The sequence below is a fragment of the Arvicola amphibius genome, chromosome 5 (assembly GCF_903992535.2).
Source record: "Arvicola amphibius chromosome 5, mArvAmp1.2, whole genome shotgun sequence".
Taxonomy (NCBI): domain Eukaryota; kingdom Metazoa; phylum Chordata; class Mammalia; order Rodentia; family Cricetidae; genus Arvicola; species Arvicola amphibius.
This window is the reverse complement of record NC_052051.1, coordinates 5,625,373-5,644,520: the sequence shown is the minus strand read 5'-3', so window position 1 is coordinate 5,644,520 and position 19,148 is coordinate 5,625,373. Positions and strand designations below refer to the sequence as shown.

General features: G+C 49.9%; 1 protein-coding gene across 3 annotated transcripts; it reads right to left on the bottom strand.

Annotated features, from left to right (window-relative positions):
- Nucleotides 1–6,710: 6,710 nt before the first annotated feature.
- On the bottom strand, nucleotides 6,711–18,064 carry Zbp1 (Z-DNA binding protein 1). Of its 3 annotated transcripts, XR_005285565.1 has the most exons (9): nucleotides 17,888–18,064; nucleotides 15,456–15,692; nucleotides 14,330–14,518; nucleotides 12,067–12,234; nucleotides 10,554–10,772; nucleotides 9,404–9,619; nucleotides 7,735–7,911; nucleotides 7,257–7,477; nucleotides 6,711–7,072 (listed from the first exon to the last, which is right to left on the bottom strand). XR_005285565.1 is itself a non-coding variant. In XM_038332023.1 (8 exons), the coding sequence occupies exons 1-7, from the start codon at nucleotides 17,919–17,921 to the stop codon at nucleotides 7,736–7,738; spliced, it is 1,227 nt and encodes a 408-aa protein (XP_038187951.1). In that variant the 5' UTR covers nucleotides 17,922–18,064; the 3' UTR covers nucleotides 6,711–7,072; nucleotide 7,735. The 3 variants fall into 3 exon arrangements, 2 of the variants coding, with proteins under 2 accessions (XP_038187951.1, XP_038187949.1); XM_038332023.1 differs by lacking the exon at nucleotides 7,257–7,477 and having other exon boundaries at nucleotides 14,342–14,518; XM_038332021.1 differs by lacking the exon at nucleotides 7,257–7,477 and having other exon boundaries at nucleotides 17,888–18,063.
- Between the last annotated feature and the right edge of the window lie 1,084 nt (nucleotides 18,065–19,148).

Genomic DNA, 19,148 nt, shown 5'->3' with positions numbered 1-19,148 from the left:
GTAAAGCTTTACCCAGATGGCCTAGTTTCATTTCTGTTACCATGAGAAAACACCCTGAAAGCAATTTAGGAGGAAAGGAGATTTATTCGGTTTATAATTCCAGATTACAGTCCATCATTGTGGGGAAGTCAGGCAGGAGCTGGAAGCAGTTAGTGATACCACGTCCACAGTCAAGGGCAGAGAGAAATGAATGCATGCATGTTTGCTGGGCTGATTGTGCTTCTGGTTTGCTCTGATCTTAAACAGTTTAATATACCCTGCTTAGTGGAGTAGGGTTTCCTGCAGTATTCGGGGCACGTGCCGCGAGCTCTCCACTGTGTAAACCTGCCGTCGAGTGTCAGAACACACGCCTAGCACGCACAAGCGCTGGTGTGGAAAGTAAACCCTCCCGCAAATGCCAGTCTGGTCATCACAACCACCCAGAGTTCTACAGAGGACAGAGGAGAACGTTCTGGTGCGGGACAAGAAGAGTCAGAGACCGAGGGAAGCTGTTCTCTGAGCTACTCTGTATCCTGCACCTGTTGTCTCTGCGCAGCCAGCCTGCAGCCCTGGACCCACGGGGAGGCCTTGGCCGAGCCTGAATCTTTGCCACCCCTTAGAGTGCCTCCACTTCCCCACTGCTTTCAAATGAACATTTTCCCCCCTTTCCTTTAAGAAAGTCTTGACTTCTGAGGGTTTCTAGAAGCATCCACAGCTGTGGCTGGAATGGGCTCTAGTTTCTTCCAGTCTACAATTGCTTCCCTCTTTCCCGGGACACACTTTGCAAGGAAACTTCACCTCACATACCCAGGGAGTGAATTTGGCTCCACCCTAACCTTTCATTGCTCTGAACTCTGATTGGGTCAAGGATAAGCATGTGACCTGTTGCCAACCAATCAGAATCCTCGGTGGGACACTTTCCTGGTGTTTTCCTACTTCAGTCTCTGGTGACTGGTAGGGCCTTGCTGTAGGCTGTCAATGTAGAGGACAAAGGCCAAACACATAGCTTGAGTTCCCGGACACAACCATTCCTAAAGTGCACTATCCTATGACCTCTGGGGTGCTCGGTTGCATCCATTCCACTTTTTGTTGACACCTGAGCAAGCGAAGCTTCTATCACACAAAGCCAACGTGGTCCTGCTCCCCTTTCCTAGTCTCAGCTGCCAGTGTTAGCTGCCGTCTGCTGAAAGCATGGGCGAAGGGCCCCTTGAGCAACTGGAATGTGAAGCGATTTCAGGGGGAATGGATCAACCGTCTTCCATTCTCTATCCAAAGGCCAAGTTCGCTCCTCACCCTGAAGGGGAGGGGGCGGGGAGGGCAGCAGATGGGCCCGAGAACTCAGGGCAGTGGACGGGCTGACTCAATCACTTCTTGCTTTTAATGTAGCCTCGTTAATTTCCTCCCATGAGAGATGGCTTCGGCCTTCACCTCCAGCTTCCATTAGCCGCGCAGCGCTTTGTCAGCACATTTATGACAAATTAGTCGCAGAGGGGAAAACCGCACCGGGCAGCAAGGACTCTGCTTAGGCAGGCTCACGGTTCGCAGTTTCTTCCCCACCGACACCGGGCCTATTTAACCATGGACCTCAGGACGGCTCTGAGATCCGCCTTTGGCTTTCAGAGTGCTGCCGAGAAAGAGGCCTGGGAGAGCCAGCAGCCCCTGCTCGTGGGTTGCATTGACAATGGGATGTCCCAGGGCAACATGCTCTGGAGACTGCAGCACAGCACTGTGACCAAGAAGGCTGTCACAGGGTCCCAGGTGACATCGAGCCCCACTGCCCAGCTGCCAGGGAACGCATTTGCCTGTCAGCTAAGACTTGTGCAAACGACCTGGCCCTGATTCCTTCCCGCACCAGTTTTCCAGCTTCGTTTCCTGTGCGTTGAGCTTCCTTTCATCCCAAAGTGCCTCCCCCACCTCTGTAGCCTTATGCTGAGCTTCATACACACGGAGTAGTAAATTCTCATCCCAGGCTTCCTCCCTCACCTGGCCTCAGAGACCAGAATCTAGAGTCCTCAGCTGCCCAGGATAGTGGTGTATTATTTGTGTTTTAATAAGTAAAAGTTGCTTGGAGATCAGAGGGCAAAGCAGCCACACTAGTCAGCCACACAAGTCAGCCACACAGACCAGGGAGTGGTAGTGCACACCTTTAATCCAAGGACTCTGGAGACAGAGGCAGGTGAATCTCTGTGAGTTCAAGGCTACCCTGGGCTAAGTGAGATCGGATCCAGAAACAGATCCAGGTGGTGGTGGTTCACATCTTTATTCCCAGTGTTTGGGAGTCACACACCTTTAATTCCAGCATTAGGGAGGTGGAGATAGCAATATGGCTGGGCAGAGAGAGGATTGTAAAGGGGGAAGGGACACGAAGTCAGTGGCGTGTGGAGTCTGAGGATTCGTGGAGACAGGATCTCACCTTTTGGTCTGAAGATTTGGTGGAAGTTAAAGGTCTCTCTAGCAGTTGATTGCTTTGCTTTTCTGATCTTCAGCTTGAACCTCAATATCTGTCTCTGGGTTTTTATTATTCATGCTGCAGCCCAGCATGGCTCTGGGGCCCAGGCACTGACGCCCTGGGTTTCACACTCCCATGATCCATCGCAACCATGTGAAGCATGAAGAATAAAAACTCAGAGAGAGAAACTGGGGTTCAACCTGAAGATCCAAAACGCAAAGCATCCAGCCGCTGACTCTTACCTTGATTTCAGTCTGAAATGGCGATCCTGCCTTCAGAAATCTCAGAATGAGACTGTGTCTGTGAGCTGGCTCCTCCAGTCTTATATTCCTCTCTAGGGCTGGGATTAAAAAAGGCCTGCACCACTGGAATTAAACCACTGCTTGGTTTCTATGGCTAACTACTGTGGCTACAGGGATTAAAAGTATATTACTATTGCCTGGTCTATAAGGCTGACCAGTGGGGCTATTTTACTTTTCTGATCCTCAGGCAAGTTTTATTTATTAAAATATAAGTGAAATGCCACCACATTTCCCATTTCTGTCTAAAATAAAAAAGAAGGCCATAACTAATATAAGAAAAGCTATATACAATAAGTACAATAAGTATATACAATATGTAAGGCAATAAATATATCAACAATGACTAGTCCATTTGTATTTGACAAATTCAGAGAAAATACTCCATATCTATCCTATCTTGGTGAGTCCAAAGTCTTGTACCTTATTTACTTTCTATCATAACCTGATTTCTGTCTCAGATAAACAAGGAAAACAATAGCCGTAACTATCTATCTAGTCTTTAACTCCCGGAGAGACCCAAGAAGGAAATAATATTAACTGAGTAAGCAGGAAGTGCAAGCAAGTGACTTCCAAAAAATGTGAGTAATAACATAAACAGCTGGCTGTCTGTACAGTCACCCCAAGTTCCCCTGCAATGTTGGAGCATCCATTTTCAATCTACGGGCCTAGTATATTTGACAGACTTCTGTGAAGCAGGATATTGTGTGTCCTGCTTGTCCAATTAGGACAGTTGAGGCAGGGGTATTTTCTTGCCCAGTGGCTTACTTTTTGCCACTGTTAGGGTCCAAGAAAAGCCCCCAAAGAAGACCAACAACCATGTATGCAATAGCAAGAGCACTTTATTGATTCCAACATTAGGGTGGCAAAAGAGTCACCCCCAAAGTAGCCTAGAAGTTCCTTTTCAGCAGAATTAGGAGAATTTTGAAGAGAAGGGATTAATCTGGGGTTGATTTGTGAAGGAAAGATTGGTATGGAGCTGATTGGTGGAGCAAAGATTAGTATGGGGGCTGATTGGTGGAAGGTCCTAGTGGTTAGGGAACTTCCAGCAGCAGGGTAGGGAAAGCTATCTTTAGCCTGTAGAAGTCTGGCAGGGGCATCTGTTGAGCCAGCAGAAGGGCTTTGGGAGTCTGCTGAGCCAGACCAGCAGAAGGACTTGTGGGGGTGCTTGCTGATGGTCACCCATAAGTTGTGGTTTCCATGAGACCTGCTTGCTCAGTTCTGTCCCAGTCTAGGGAAGTGAGACTAAGGTCTTGTCTCTGTCGGGGCTCTGCTTTGCTGCTCCCCTTCCAGCCTTTTTAGCCACAAAGAAAATAAACCCCATGTGGAGTTTCTTTGATGCCCATTATCTTCTCTGAAGTGGATTGGTGCTTCCAGGAGTAGATTGTCTCATTGTCATAAAAAGAAGAACCTAGGTTATTAAAACATCTTAAATGCCATATTCTGTAGATCTCTGAAGTGTTTGAAGATGACTTATCTATCTAAAATATATCTGACCTTGAAAAAATATCTAATATGACAAAAGTTCGATTATACTGTGATTAACTACTAACCTATATTTTCTTATTATCGTAAACAGTTGGTAATAATAATTTTCAAGGACTAGAAATTTGCATTACATTATTAAATGAGTTGTACAGGTACAATACCTTGAACAAGATCGGAAATGTATGTACAACATGTTTAAACAAAAATAACCTCAAATTTGTATTAATATACAAAATTTGTATACAATATACAAAAGTCCAATCCAATGTAAAACATTTAAAACTAGTAATTGCTTTTTAAAAGTAGATTCAATAATCTACCTTGTTATCTTATATCTATATCCTCCCTTTTTCTTTTCAGAGTAAATTCAATAATCTACCCTTTTATCCTATTATCTATATTCCCTCCCAGGCTGAGGGAGTTCCACTTGCCTCTGCCTCCCTAATGCTGGAATTAAAAGCGTGTGCCACCACCACCTGGCCTTTTTTTCTTTTTAAAACAAGATCATATCTATATACTCCCATTTTTCTTTTCAGAGTAGATTCTATAATCTACCCTTTTATCCTATCATATATATATATATATATATATATATATATATATATATATCCTCCCTTTTTTTAAAACAAGAACCTTGAATCTAATCTCCTTTGTTTATCTTTTTTCCTGACCATTATCCATAACAGCTTGTAGCCAACACACTAAACAAAGACAAACATTCATAATCCATTTTTTTGGAATGTGGGCATAGTTTTCTAGGCTACTTCCTACTGATTGAGAGCACTGATAATCTTATAGGAACCCAAAGAAAATTTAGAATTATGGTCAAGTCCTGACTGGGATATTCTGTGAGGCTGAATCATCTCAGCCAGCAGTCTTAAAACTGTTCTGGATACAGAACTCAAAAGAAACTGCAATGCTCTAAAACATTGGATCAGCTGGGTGGATGGGAACAAATACCCCAGAGATGTAACTAAGAGGAGGAAAATGGCCTGCAGGGTGATCAAGCTGGCAGAGTGATGTCCTGGGACGCATGAAATCCTGGGCTTGATTCCCAGAACTATGTACACTGAACATGGTAGTAAATGCCTGCAATGTCAGTATTGGAAGGTGAAGGCAGGAGAATCAGAAGTTCAAAGGCATGCTTGGATACATAGGGAGGGAGTTCAAGGCCAGCGTGGGATATATAAGATCCTATCCCCAACAGACAAACAGACAGACAAGCAATATGTGCCCTTTAGGTCTGGCTTAATCCAAATACAATTTTTTAAGGGAAATGTTTATTTTCCTCTTCCTTTTCCTCTTTTATGTCTCTCTACACAGCCCTGCCTGTCCTGGAAATCGCTATAAAGGCCTGGCTGGCCTTGAACTCATAGAGATGTACCTGCCTCTGCCTCCCAGGTGCTGGGATTAAAGGTGTGCATTATCTCTGGTATACAAATATACATACATGCATGCACACATACATGAAACATTTACTTTTTGTTTGTCTCTCTGTGTACTGCACATGCATGTAGGTGCCCATGGAGGGCAGAAGAGGGCATTGGATGCCCTGGAACTGGAGTCACAAGCCATTGTGAGTCAGCTGTTGTGTGTGCTAGGAACCAAACTCAGGTTGTCTACAAGAGCAGTAAGGCTCTTAACCACTGACCCATCTCTCCTAATTTAAAAAGGAGTTTTACATTTTTTTAATTTACTTTTGCTGAGAGGAGGTTGTGGGACATTGTGCCCCAGGCACACCTCCAGAGGTCAGAGGACAGTTTGAACAACCATGTTTTCTCCCTTCACCATGTGGTTCTTGTAATTCCAACCTGGGCCTTAAGACTTGGATGTGGGTCTCTTGGGCTGAGCCATCTCACCTGCCCTGGGCTTAGGTCTTTAACTCAGTTTTCTGAGTGACTTAGATGCTCTTTAGTCAAGTAAAGCACTGGCTGTAGGATGTGCTGATTTTACATTTCTTTTTGTCTGCGGCATTCGTGCACTGTACATGGTTCTGGCTTTCAGAGGTACACTTTTGTACACACATACAGTCCTCCCCCACACCACCCCCCATTTCCGCTGTCCTCTTCTGTGTCCCTTTCATCCCCTGGCTGCCTTTACCTCTACTTTGATGTCACATCCACCTGTGTGGTTCTACAAATCTATGCAAAATCTAGGAGCCAGAAATGAAAGAAACATGTTATCTTTCCCCTGAGATTGCTGTTGGAAAATCCTCTTGTACACTGTAAAGATTTGGCACTCAAATTGGTTTAGTAAGACACTGATTGATCAGTAGCCAGTCAGGAAGTATAGGCGGGGTGACCAAACTAAGGATGATAAGAAGAAGAAGCGTGGAGTCAGGAGTCACCAGTCAGATGCAGAGAGAGTAGGAGATGAATGTGCCACGCTAATAAAAGTACTGCCATGTGGCAGAGCATAAATAGAAATATGGGTTAGCTCTTAAAATATAAGAGCTAGTTAGTAATAAGCCCAAGTTATTGGCCAAGAATTTATAATTAATATAAACCTCTGAGTGTTTATTTGAGAGTGGCTGTGGAACACACAAACTTCCAATTACATGAGATGGCTTCATTCACTTAGCATGGTCGTCTCTGGTTGCATCCACTTTCCAGCATTTGAAACAACCTCATTATTTTATGTGGCTGTATGCATACTCCGAATTTCCTTAATCCACCATTTCTCAGCTGCTGCAGAAAGTGCACAGTCAACAGGGATGTGCAACTATCTGTGTGCTGTGTTGGCTTGTCTCTTCTGGTAGAGCTGGCTCATATGATTGATCTTGAGGCAGGAAAGGCTGGCTTGGCTCATAGTGGCAGAGGTGTCAACCCAGGGTCCCATGACTCCATTGCTTTCTGGCCTGTGGGAAGGCAGAAGGCATGGCAGAGGAGGGGTGCTCACCTCAGGGCAGGCAGGGAGAAGAGATAGAGAGACTAGAAGGGGCATGGCCCAGGCTGGGGCTGTGGCTACGCTGGTGAACACTTGTGTAGCGTGACCGAAATTTCGTCTTTAGCATCCCATGAACTGTACGAGGTGGTACCCACCTGCTCTCAGGAAGTGGAGGTCAGCAGATCAGAAGTTCAGGGTCATCCTTGGCTACATAGTGACTCAAAGCCAGTCTGGACTACATGAGACCCTGATGTCTTCACTGTCTCCTTTCCTTCATTCTCCCAAAGTCTCTACTCCGTCCCAATGATGTCATCAGACAGCAAATCCTTCTAGAGACTGGTGTGTGGATGATCTCAGGGCCTTTGGGATCCTGCCACTTCGTAGTCCCAGCCCCAGACCAAGCTGTCAATACCTGGGCCTTTTCAGGGAGGGTATCCCATCCAAATCTCTCTCTCTCTCTCTCTCTCTCTCTCTCTCTCTCTCTCTCTCTCTCTCTCTCTCTCTCTCTCTCTCTCTCTCTCACACACACACACACACACACACACACACAAAATCTAGTCTGAGCCCTGTGTGCAGCCACAAGACGCCCACAAAGGTCACTTGCCCATGTCTTCTCCACTCCTCTGCTCTCACCTCATTCCTGAGTCCGACAGTCCCCGGTATCAGAGGCTCCGTCCTCCCTAAGCGCAGGTTCTGTGGTCTGGGGGCTGCTGTCTCCCAGAGTCATGGTCCTCAGCTTAGGAGTGAGGAGCGTGGAGCTGCTGGGGGCACGGGAGCAGCTTCCACACGGTGAGGCTTTAGAACTCGAGTCTGGAGGGAGGGGATAAACAGACAGTGAAGGAGCTGGTGATGTCTCAGGGGTTGCAGGCATCCTATGGGCTCCTCTGGAGAGTATGCCCACAACCGCTGTGGTGGGTTTCAGTATCACCCATGTGCTCCCTGGTTTCGTTCCCAAATGGTCCTCAGGGATGATGTGGGAGTCACTCTGTGTGCTGTGATTACCGTTAATGAAACTGCCTTGGCCTATTGATAGGGCAGAACTTAGGTAGGCGAGGAGGACTGGACTGAATGCTGGGAGAAAGAAGGATGGAGTCAGGGGGGACGCCATGGATCTGCTGCCGAAGATTGACATGCTGAAACTTTGCTGCTAGGCCACGACCTCGTGGTGATATACAGATTAATAGAGATGGGTTAAATTAAAATGTAAGAGTTAGCCAATAAGAAGTTATAGCTAATGGGCCAAGCAGTGATTTAATTAATACTGTTTCTATGCGATTATTTCGGATCTGAGAAGCCGGGACGAATAAGTGGATCCTTGCAACACAGGGAGACTTAAGCTTACCCACCCCCTACATTTAATTAGATAATTAATTTAGTGTATGTGTGGGGTGTGGGTGGGTCGGATGTCAATGAGCAGAAATTAGTTCTCTCCTTCAACCACATGGGTCCTGGGCATCAGTCTTGGCAGCAAATGCCTTTACCCGCTGAGCCATCTTGCTGGCCCAGGAACACTTAGGACTACATCCCATGCCTCTGTCCACATTCTCCAGGTCTCCCCAGTTCGTCTCAAATAAGATGACAACTTTGTTCACACCTTCAGGCTCTGAGAGACAGGGCAGGCACCCACTAAGGCTTTGGGCTCCTGGGTGTCAGTCCTTCTGTTTCCCAGACGACTGTCCTTTGTGCTGCTCCTACTTTCCACCTCAGGACCTTGGCACCTGCCGTCTCTACACTTGCAAGCTCCTCCCCAGGACTGTTTGATGGCAGGTTGCTTGCCCGTGCCTTCTCCACTTCTCCGTCCCTGTTGGTTCCCTGACTCAGCTCTCTCACAAAGCCTCCTTGACTGCAGGACTTAGCCTCTCCTCTCTGGGAGCAGCCATGACTTACCCATCCTAAAGGGCTCCTTGCCTGGGCCTGGTGACTGTGACCCACAGCTATGGCCTGTTCTCACTGTGTGAGCCATACGGCATTCCACCACTGGGATGGGGGCTCCACTTGACATCCAGCCATTCTGGTCCCTCCGTCCTGATATTAACTCCACTCATGGGACTGGTTATGTATGATTCTCTTACTCCAAATCCCAGAAGTCTCTGCTTCTGTCCTGCCCAAAACTCTTCTGCGGCTCGCATTACCTTGGTGTAAATGCCTGCGTCCTCCCTGAAGCCTGGAGCTGCATGCTGGCTTTCGGTCTGCTCGCTGAGTTCCAGACCACTGTCTGCTCCAGGCCATTGCCTGATGGTTGATTGCGGGATGAGTGTGTGAAGTGGGCACTCATGCAGACACCTCCTGTGCCCAAGCTCACCTGTCTCTTCCTTTGGCTCCTCGCTGTTTCCAGACTCCCCAACTCCACCCTGTGAAGCAGTGCGGATGGTCATCTTGTTGCTGTTGCCAATGGTGGCATCCTCCAGCCAGGAGGATCTGATGTGGACTTTCTGGGCAGTGTCCCCCTCAGGGTGAGGGCCTGGCTCGGGTGTTTGCATGTAGAAAGAAGTTCCTGCGTCACCAGAGGTAGCTGAGACTGCAAGCAAACCAAAGAGAGAAGGTGAAAGAAGGAAGAATTGCATAGGGACCTGGCCATGACACCCAACCAGGCTGTCCCACCCTCAGGGCTGCTCTCACCAGTGACCTTGCCGATCTAGTTCATAACCTTTGCCTAGCCACCACCTCCATGTCCTGGCACATGTCCTCAGTGGCCTGCAACTGCCCCCTGCCCCTGCCTCACCCCTGAGCTCAGCAAAACCACTCCGGCCTCAGCATCTTCTAGGCCTCCAGAGCCCGCCCTCTCGTCTGCGGCCAGTTCCCAGGTGGCCGTCAAGGACATGCCGTCCCATTGTGGTTCATTTCTTTCCTCTCCCAGGCTCGCCTCAGCATCTACTGGACCCTGACATCTCCTCTTCACTTTTACACTCAAAAGTCAGGAAACCTCCATGCTCAGCTTCCCCATCTCTTACTCATAGGCTCCCTTCACTCCCAGAAACTGTCACCAAGGCCACGGCAGAGCTCTTTGCTGTCCCTGCTGCCACGCCCTGCCTCACGGACCAGTTCTCTATGGAGACACTCCCCTGTAGCTCTGTTGGTCTCCCTGAGACCGCTGATCATCTAAGAATCTACAGTTCCTGGCAGGTCTCTGGCCAGGTCCTCTGGTCACTGCGCAATGGTACACTGATGGCTTCCCCCTTTGTTTCCTCAGGCCACCACGCAGGATTTAGCCTGCCCCTGTGATCCTGCTTCTTCCTGCAGCCTCCTCTCTGCAGTGATGACTGAGGTTTGCTGCTCATTGGTGCTGCTGGGAGACTGGGAACCGCTAGGGCCGGACCACAAAGCTGAACATGCTTTCCAGTGGTACCCCTCCCATGGGCTGGGGTGGAATGAATTTCCCATCATGCTTCTCTTCTCACAGAGACTGGCTTCAGGTCCTTTCTGGGTATGTGGGGTGAAGGAGGCCATGCTACCTGGGGGACTGCCAGTAAAGCTGCCAGCAGGGTGTTCCTCCGCAGGGTGCTGCACTGGGTCCCTCGGGAGGCTCATCTCATTGCCATGGCCCAGCTGCACACGGCGGAGCAAGGACTTCTCCATGTGGATGTGCTGAGCTCCCCAGGCACCAGGTGGGGTGTTCTGAGAAGAGGGGTCATCTGGAGCGGGTAGCAGGAGAGGATGATGGGGGCTGGGACCTGGGAAGGGCAGAGCATTGAATTTGCTAGAGACGATTCCAGATTGTTCTGTCCCGAGGCTGGGGAATCCAGAGGCAGCTGGAGATGGGTGGTTGGCAGCTGGGCTCAGAGTACTGTTGGGGTACCTGAAGATCCAGGGAGCACATGTCACCTGCCTCCTGGCTCTGCACAACCTTTGACCCCCATCAAAAGAAAGTTCCTTGCATGGGAACGAGTCCTCCATGCCTCTTGACAAGACAGTTCGGGTCTTCACACTCGTTTTTTTTTGTTTTTTTTTTTTTTTTTTTCCTGGTGCACAACTTTAGACTCATTGTTACGGTTTTCAAATTAAAGGAAGGCAAAAGCTTTTAAACACATTTGAGTCTGAAAAAAATGGCGAACTGCTTCCCATCATAAGTAAAATAGACAGGATGGCTGTCAGAACCAGGAGAGTCATGGCAGGGGAAACTGAGGCCTGGGGCAGAGCAGACTCCCAAGGATTGGTGCATAGAGAGAATCTAGATTGGGAGCTGATGCTCTCATTTGTGGGTGACAGGACTAGAGTGTGAGGTGGCCCCACACCCTCTAAGACACAAAGCCTATTACAGAGGAAACATTCGCCGGACAGCTCCAACCTTCATCAATACCAGGATGCTAAGGCTGGGGGATGGCTGGGAGTAGGTAAGAGCATTGTTGTGCAATGTGGATCTGAGCACCCACATAGTAAGCCAGGCATGGCACGTGGACCTGCACCCCTCATGCTGGGTGACACTGACGGGGTCGCTGGGGCTTACTGGCTGCAAGGCTCGCTCCAAGTTCTGTGTGGTACCTCTCTGGGGGGGAGTAAGGTGGGAATGACAGAACAGAACACTTGATGTCCTTCTCTGATTCTGAATAGACTTCAGTAAACACACACAAACACATACAAACACACACACACACACACACACACAGAGGGGGGAGGGAGAGGGAGAGACAGAGAGAGGGAGAGGAAGAAGAAGAGGAAGAGGGAGAGGGAGGGAGAGAGAGGAAGCCACTGAGGGCACGATGATCCCATCTTTTGTGGCAACTATGTGAGAGAGAGAATGGCAGCTACCCTCCCGCCATGTCCTGATGAGGGAGAGAAAGGAGGGAGCTGAATTGTTCTCTCTCACACAGAGATTAGATCTTATTGAACAGAAGGAAAACAAAGGATTTCCAGGTGAGGTGTGCTCCAGGCTTCTGAGAAGAGCCAGGCCTGAGGCCCTGTACTCCTTCCTCACTTTCCTCCCCCACTTGGGCACAGCAGCCGACCCAGCCAGGCCCCTCCACTTACCTCTCTGAGCACAGGCTATCTGCCTTAGCATGGTGTTCCCATGCCCGATCTGGATGGCTTCTGACTCAGAGATGGAGATATGGTTGTTGGCTCCTTGTTGGCAGATCATGTTGATGGGATTCTGCTGGTAAATGATTGCAGCGTGCTCTTGTCTCATTTCAGAATGAGCTAGAGAATAATATTCCATTGAGTTTCTTTGTTTCAAGGATACAGGGGCTTTTGTAGCAACAGCACTAAACTTTGATCCAGACCCCATCCTGGGGGCCCAAGAAAGAGGGTGCAAGGTAAGACTCAGGAGCTACCTGGAGCTGGCCGCAGCCTTCCTTCCCTGTGCTTGATGGACACTGTGGTACCTCAGATGGAACCTCTCCCGAAATCGCTGCAGCAGGCGCCTTACCTGTGTGTCCTAGCCACAGTGGCTCACTGGGAGGACGATGGATATTCCCACTCTCTCCCTGTCCTGCCCCTGTTACCAGAGCCCTCCAGAGCCCTCGGTGCTCAGCCCCAGGCTCCACTCAATTCAGCAATGGCCAGAAGCGGCCTCATGTGACTTGTTGGGTTCTGGTGACATTACTAAAGACTTAGATGTGTCCCTGTGTTTAAAATCCGGCTGCCAGCTACACTTCATTCTTCCAATGGCTGAGAACCAGATAAGAGAGAGAGACAGGCCTACACCAGTCAAGCCCAGCCAGAGTCCAGCTCTGTGTGTTCCACATGCCTGCTCAGGTGGGAGGATTGTGAGCCTCTCCGAATTCCTTCCTTCATAAATGAAAGTAGCCCAGCATGGTGACAGACACCTGTAACCCCAGCACTTGGGAGGTGGAAGCAGGAAGATCAGGAGCTCAAGGTCACTTCAGCTACACAAAATTGTCTCATAAAAGAAAGAAAAAATTAAAACCATATTCTCTACCCATGTTTATGTAAAGACCAGAACACTTGGGCTGGGGCATTTTAGACACGTATTCTTAAAGTGTACATTTCTTCATCTGGCTTTATAAGACATTTTGCCAGGTATAGTGGTGCATACCTTTAATCCCAGATTTTGGTAGGCCTATCTCTGTAGGTCTGAGGCCAGCTTAGTCTACATGGTGAGTTCCAGGATAGCCTGGGTTACATAGTAAGACTGTCTTCTCAAGGAAAAAGAAAGAATACATTTAAAAAGAACATTCTGGGGTCCCTGAGACCAGTAGGGTCCAGAATCATCACCACTTCTACCTACGGATGGGTTGCCGGGGGTCTCAAGGCTTCCACCATGCAAGCCCAAGCCATCCCCGCCCAGGCCAGCCCAGGCCAGCCCAGCCCAGCACTCCTTTTAAACCACTTTATTCACTTAGTTATCAATTTGAGTTTTGTATATTTTATTGATTGATTGATTGATTGATTGATTGATTGCAGCTCAGACTAGCCTTGAACTCATAACTCTCTTCCCTCTGCCTCCTGAGTACTGGGCTAAGAGCCATGCATCGCCATACCTGCATGAAGAGTTCACAGAGAGTGGCTCCCAAATTCAGGCTGACCCCTGTGTCCCTCCCTCCCTCCAGACTTTCTGCACTTGCACCCTTCCTGCAGAGCCCTCTCCGCTGAGCCCCAGGCTCCTGTCCCCTCAGCAGTGGCTAGAAGAAGCCTCATATGTTCCGTTGGTCCCATTGACTTTATTAACGAGGTGTCCCCGTGCTTTAAATGCAGGTGCCATCCTCATTGTCACTGCCTCCAGTAGCCGGAAGCCCTATGGGCACCGGGAGTGAGGCAGGCAGGCCCATGCCTGCCAAGGCCAACAGCTGGGTGGCCTTCCCTCCCTAAGCCTGCAACCATCTCTGCCTCCTGGAACCCCTCCCAAAAGAGTATCAATAAAATCTGACCCTAAAGGAGAGATTGCTAAGTAGTCAGAGGATTGGCTGCTCTGCCAGAGGATGCAGCACTCGGTACCCACATGGCAGCTCACAGACATCTGCCACTACCAATCCATCCAGGAGATCCAATTTCCTCTTCTGGCCTCTGCAGGCACTGCATGACTGTGGTGCATATACATGCATGCAGGCAAACACTCATAACACGTAAAATAAAAAGACGTAAATCTAAAAGCAAAACGAAACAATCTGACCCTAAACCATCTAATCCTTACCCTTGACATTTTCAACCTGACCTCAGATGATCTGGTCTTGATCCTTAACCTTTCTGACCTGAACTTTGAACTCTCCAACCTGTCCCTAGACCATCCACTCCTCACCCCTGACTCCCCCAAACCGATTTTGACCTCTCATACCCAGCCCTTGACCTTTCCGACTTGAGTCATAGATCATCCACGCCTGCCCGTCATAGCTCAGAAGGTGACTGCTTCTCATTCTGTACAGGTCTGGGTTCACCTCTTTGGCCGTATTCATGCCCAGAGCCTTGGCAATATGCAGGGCCCTGCAAGGTCCGTTGGCCTCCAGGAATCTGAAAATTCTATCATCTGCAAAGTTAATTGGGCAAGTGTTAGTAGGGCGAGGGCCCTGGGCTTGCAAGGGTCCACCACCCACTGGCTGTAGCCTGGGACACATATGAAGCCCAGGGGCGCTGTCCTGTTTTGTCAGAGGCACATGGTGATACAGTGGTCATCTGGAGACGGGATACGTGAATGAGGCTCTCACCCTAGTGGCTGGCTCAGGTGTATCAGCACCTGGAGGAGAAACCACTTCTTGGCCATTTAGAGCCTTTGGCTTCTAACAGTGAGTCTGGCCTCTGAGATGCTTGTGGAGCCGCCGTGGTGGATGTGATCCCAAATTCCCCTTGTGCCCCTTAGAATGGTTTGGGGAGGCCTATGGTGTACACTGAGCTGAAGGCCAGGACTCTCTGGAGCTGTGCCTACATCTTGGGGCTGGACAATGAAAGATGTGTGCTTTGGAGACAGGAGACACTCTGCTCCACTGAACCCCGAGAACACTTCCACCAGAGAACTAAGGGACAGTACATTAGGGGTCCCAGGATTGCCAGTCTGCTTGGGTCACAGCCACTGGCTGCCGGAGGGCCGAGTCTTGAGGCTACTTCCTTTTGTGTCCAGCTGTGGGAGTTACTGAAGGCAAGGTGGCCTTGGGTACAGCATCAGCATTTGAAACTGTGGGCCCTCTGCTCAATGGCTGTCAAAGTCACCCGAGGGCTCTGAGGGAATCCCTACCTCTGGACTCACTGTTGCTCTGACTTTTGCCTGGACTGTGTCTTTGCTATTGCTGGTGTCTATTGTACACCTACCATGTGCAAGCCCTAGGCTCTACATTAGCTCCACTGGCCAGAAGGAATCAAGGGACAGAGGAGGGCAGAGCTCAGATTTGAAACCAAGCCTGAGCCTCAACTTGCTCATTGCCAAGATGGCTCTTGAGGGGAGTCTACTCTGCCCCTAAATGACAGATTACCGAGGCTTGGCTGAGCGGTGAGATCCTCAGGGACTGCAGGAGCCTCATCTGCGGAAGAGCTCCCGCCTAAGCACCAGGTTGTAGGGGCTGGGGAGGATACTTTGCCCTCCTTCTTCAGGCGGTAAAGGATTGAGTTGATTGTTTTCTTGGGCGCTTGGCACTTCTTTACCAGCTGGCCAATCTTCACAGAGCCACCGATTTCATTCAGTGCCTGTAGGATCTTTTGCTCCAGATTGTCTCAGGAAGGAACAGAGAGAAGAGCTGAGTCAAGCCTGATCCCCATGGAAGGCTAGCATCTAAGCTCCAGAGGCAAGGAATATCTGAGAGCCCAGAGCAGAGGAGGCACCCATGACCTGGGCCAAGCAGACAGCATTAAGGACATCAAGAGTGTCAGTCAGAGTGGGCCCTGGCCCCACAGCTGGATGGCCGGATGATCATAGGGTAGAGAAGTGTGCAGGTTGTCCTGTGTGCTGGTGTGGAACCCCCGGAGGGAAGGAGCCCTCAGCTCTCGGATGATGGAGCAGGAGGGAGATGTACGGAGCCAAACCTGGCCCAGAAGCCCCTCCATGGAGTCTAATGCCTCTCCCAGATTGCCTAGGGAGCCCCTTTCTCTCCAGTTTAGTACCCACATAGATGATATGGGTATTCCCAGGCCAGGAGCCCAGGAGACATGAGAAACGGGTCTCCCTTCCTATGCCTAGTGGATCAGGAACCCTGAAAATCAAAATCCAGCTCAGATATCACCCACTTCCTTTTTTCTTCCCAACCCCAGCCTCAATGCCATCTTCCTGATGGCATTACTAATCTCCCAGGTGACCACCAACTCCAGAAGGATTCCCTCAGTACCCTCTACCTAGAGGTCAGATGTACCTCTGCTAGCTTCCTCTGTGTTAGCCACCTCTGTGCCCCACCCCGAGGGCCGCCCAAGTTCCTCATGTTCCTCTGGCCCCTTCTGCTTGCCTGCTTACCCATGTGTCTGCCTTTACCGTTCGTTTTCCCTCTTGAGACAAGGTCTCACCAAATATCTCAGGCCAGCCTGGAATTCACAGCAATCCTCCTGCCTCAGCTGCCTCCCCCTCCAACCCTGATGGGATTATTGGGCTGAGCTTCCACTCCTAGCTTGACTTTGCCTTGTCTTGCAAAACCTTTTCTCTGCTGGGGCCTGTGCCCTGCAGTGGGCTCTCCTACCTTCCTCGCCCGACTGGCCCCTAAGGGCATGCAGGCAGAGATTTTTCCAAAGAGCAAGCTGGAAGGACTGGGTGAAGCTGACTGGCTGGCAAGGATAGTATTAGGAAGTCGCAGGCCCCAGGCTAGGGTTAGTTCCTGGTCTTCTCTGCCCAGCCCTGATCCTGCCACGTGGCCCCGTCTCTCCATAACAACTTTGAGCATAGTGTGAGAGAATGAAGGAGGTAATTTTGGGGGCTGGAGAGATGGCTCGGGGTTTAAGAGTACTGACTGCTCTTCCAGAGGTTCTGAGTTCAATTCTCAGCAACCACATGGTAGCTCACAACCACCTAGATGAGATCTGGTGGTGGTCTCTTCTGGAATGCAGGCAGAACACTGTATATATAGGAAATAAACAAGTTTTTTTTTTTAAAAAAAAAAAGTTTAAAAACAATGGAGAAAAGTAGCAAAGTAAATCCTGTCCACAGTCTCACAGTCTTGCCTTGCACAGCCCTGCACCATAGCCTGATCTAGCACAGCCCCATAGCCTGGTCTAGCTCAACCCCATAGCCTGGTCTAGCTCAACCCCATAGCCTGGTCTAGCTCAACCCAATAGCCTGGTCTAGCACAGCCCCACAGCCTGGTCTAGAACAGCCCCACAGCCTGGTCTTGCACAGCCCCATAGCCTGGTCTAGCTCAACCCCATAGCCTGATCTAGCACAGCCCCATAGCCTGGTCTAGCACAGCCCCACAGCCTGGTCTAGCACAGCACCACAGCCTGGTCTAGCACAGCCCCATAGCCTGGTCTAGCTCAACCCCATAGCCTGGTCTAGCACAGCCCCATAGCCTGGTCTAGCACAGCCCCATAGCCTGGTCTAGCACAGCCCCATAGCCTGGTCTAGCATAGCCCTGCACCTAGAAGAAGAGCAAGAACATAGAATCAGGGCCAAATCTTATCAAAACAAAGTCCCCTCTCACAGCTCAGAGCCTGAGACCTGTCACAGGCCTTAGTGACCTCATCTATGAGGTGAGAGCGTCCACTTCTGCCTGAGGGCTGTTATGAACTAGGTCAAAGGCCAAAGCATAAGATAAAGGATCTGGGACACAGGATCCCTGAAGCAAGCTGGCTTCCTGTGATGCCCCTCTTCCTGAGTTCTGATGTCCTCAGAGGACTGCTGCTGTCTGGGCCAAAGAAAGAACTAGAAGGAGTGATAGAAACCCCACCCAGGGCCACCGCTGCTGGGTGGGAAGAAAGAGGCCCGGCTTACTTCCTGTGCTCAGGTCAGCAGCAGCTTCTGCCATGGTCACAGCAACCTCAGGGCACCTTTAGGGCTGGGGTGACCGGCTCCCGTACTGTGGCCAGGTCTGTGACTGAGACTATAGGAGAAGAATGGCTTCTCAGACCTGCGAGACACCATCTGTTTCCACCCCGGAAACAAGTACCCATCTGGCTCCATCCACCCAGCTTTCTGGAGAAAGAGAAAATGAAACTTCGATGCGGTGATCGAAAGTCATGTTGAAATCAGGGTGGACGAGCAAGTTGGAGCTGAACTGTGGTGACAGGGGAGAGAGGAGCCTTGGCCTCTGGGGTGGGGACTGCCCACCTAGGCTCCCGCCTGGAGGGCAAGGCCTTGAGGAGAGCACTATGGGAGCCCCGTAAGGGCGGAGATGGTGACCTAGGAAAAGGCACCTACTGTAAGTCCCCTACTTGCCCACAGGGCAGGGCTAGTACTTCCTACCCACACACCTTCTAGAAAAAGAGCCCCTCATTTTTATAACTTCTCATAGAGGTTGGTGATCTTCGAACAGCTCAGACGTCACTGTTCCAATTACAGACGAAGAGATCAAACTCACAGAGACAGCCTCATGTGCACAGCTCAACCTATAATATCCCGGCATCTGGATCCCAGCTGCAGGTGGGGGCTGGGGTGCACAGGGCAGGACGAGAACAATAAATGGAGACCAGAAGGAGGTATGGGTGTGCCTACAAAATGTTTGCAAAGCAAGCAGCAGGTGGCAAGTCCCCAGCCAGCCTCATCTTAGGGAGCCTGAAAGTCACTGGACAGGCCAGGACCAGGCGGCTTCCACGTAGCTGATTCCATGGGCCTGCGCCTGGGGAAACTTTAAAATTTCCAAGTAATTTTATGACTTCCAGGGGAAAACCAGAGCCTGAAGAAGCAGCCAAGGAAAACAGCAAAAACTGTGCTGCCTGTTGTGGCCCAAAATAAATTGGTCACCATTTTAACTGCTCTCAGCTGAGCCCATTCAGGGACTTTTCTCAGGCTCCCTAGAGGGGCTATTTGGAGACCGGCCACCAGGTGGCGCCTACGCATAAACTGGCTCTTGCCTGGGGGTCTTGCTTGGTCCCTGGACAAAGTGGCGCTGGGATTCAGGACTTGCCTGCCCTGCTGGCCTCTTTCGTCAGCATGCTTTATTTCCCTACCCTCCTCTTCCTTATGTTAGCTGTCCTAAAAGGAGCCGGAGTCTAATGGCTCTCAAGCTCCCAAAGGCTGGTACACTAATACAGTT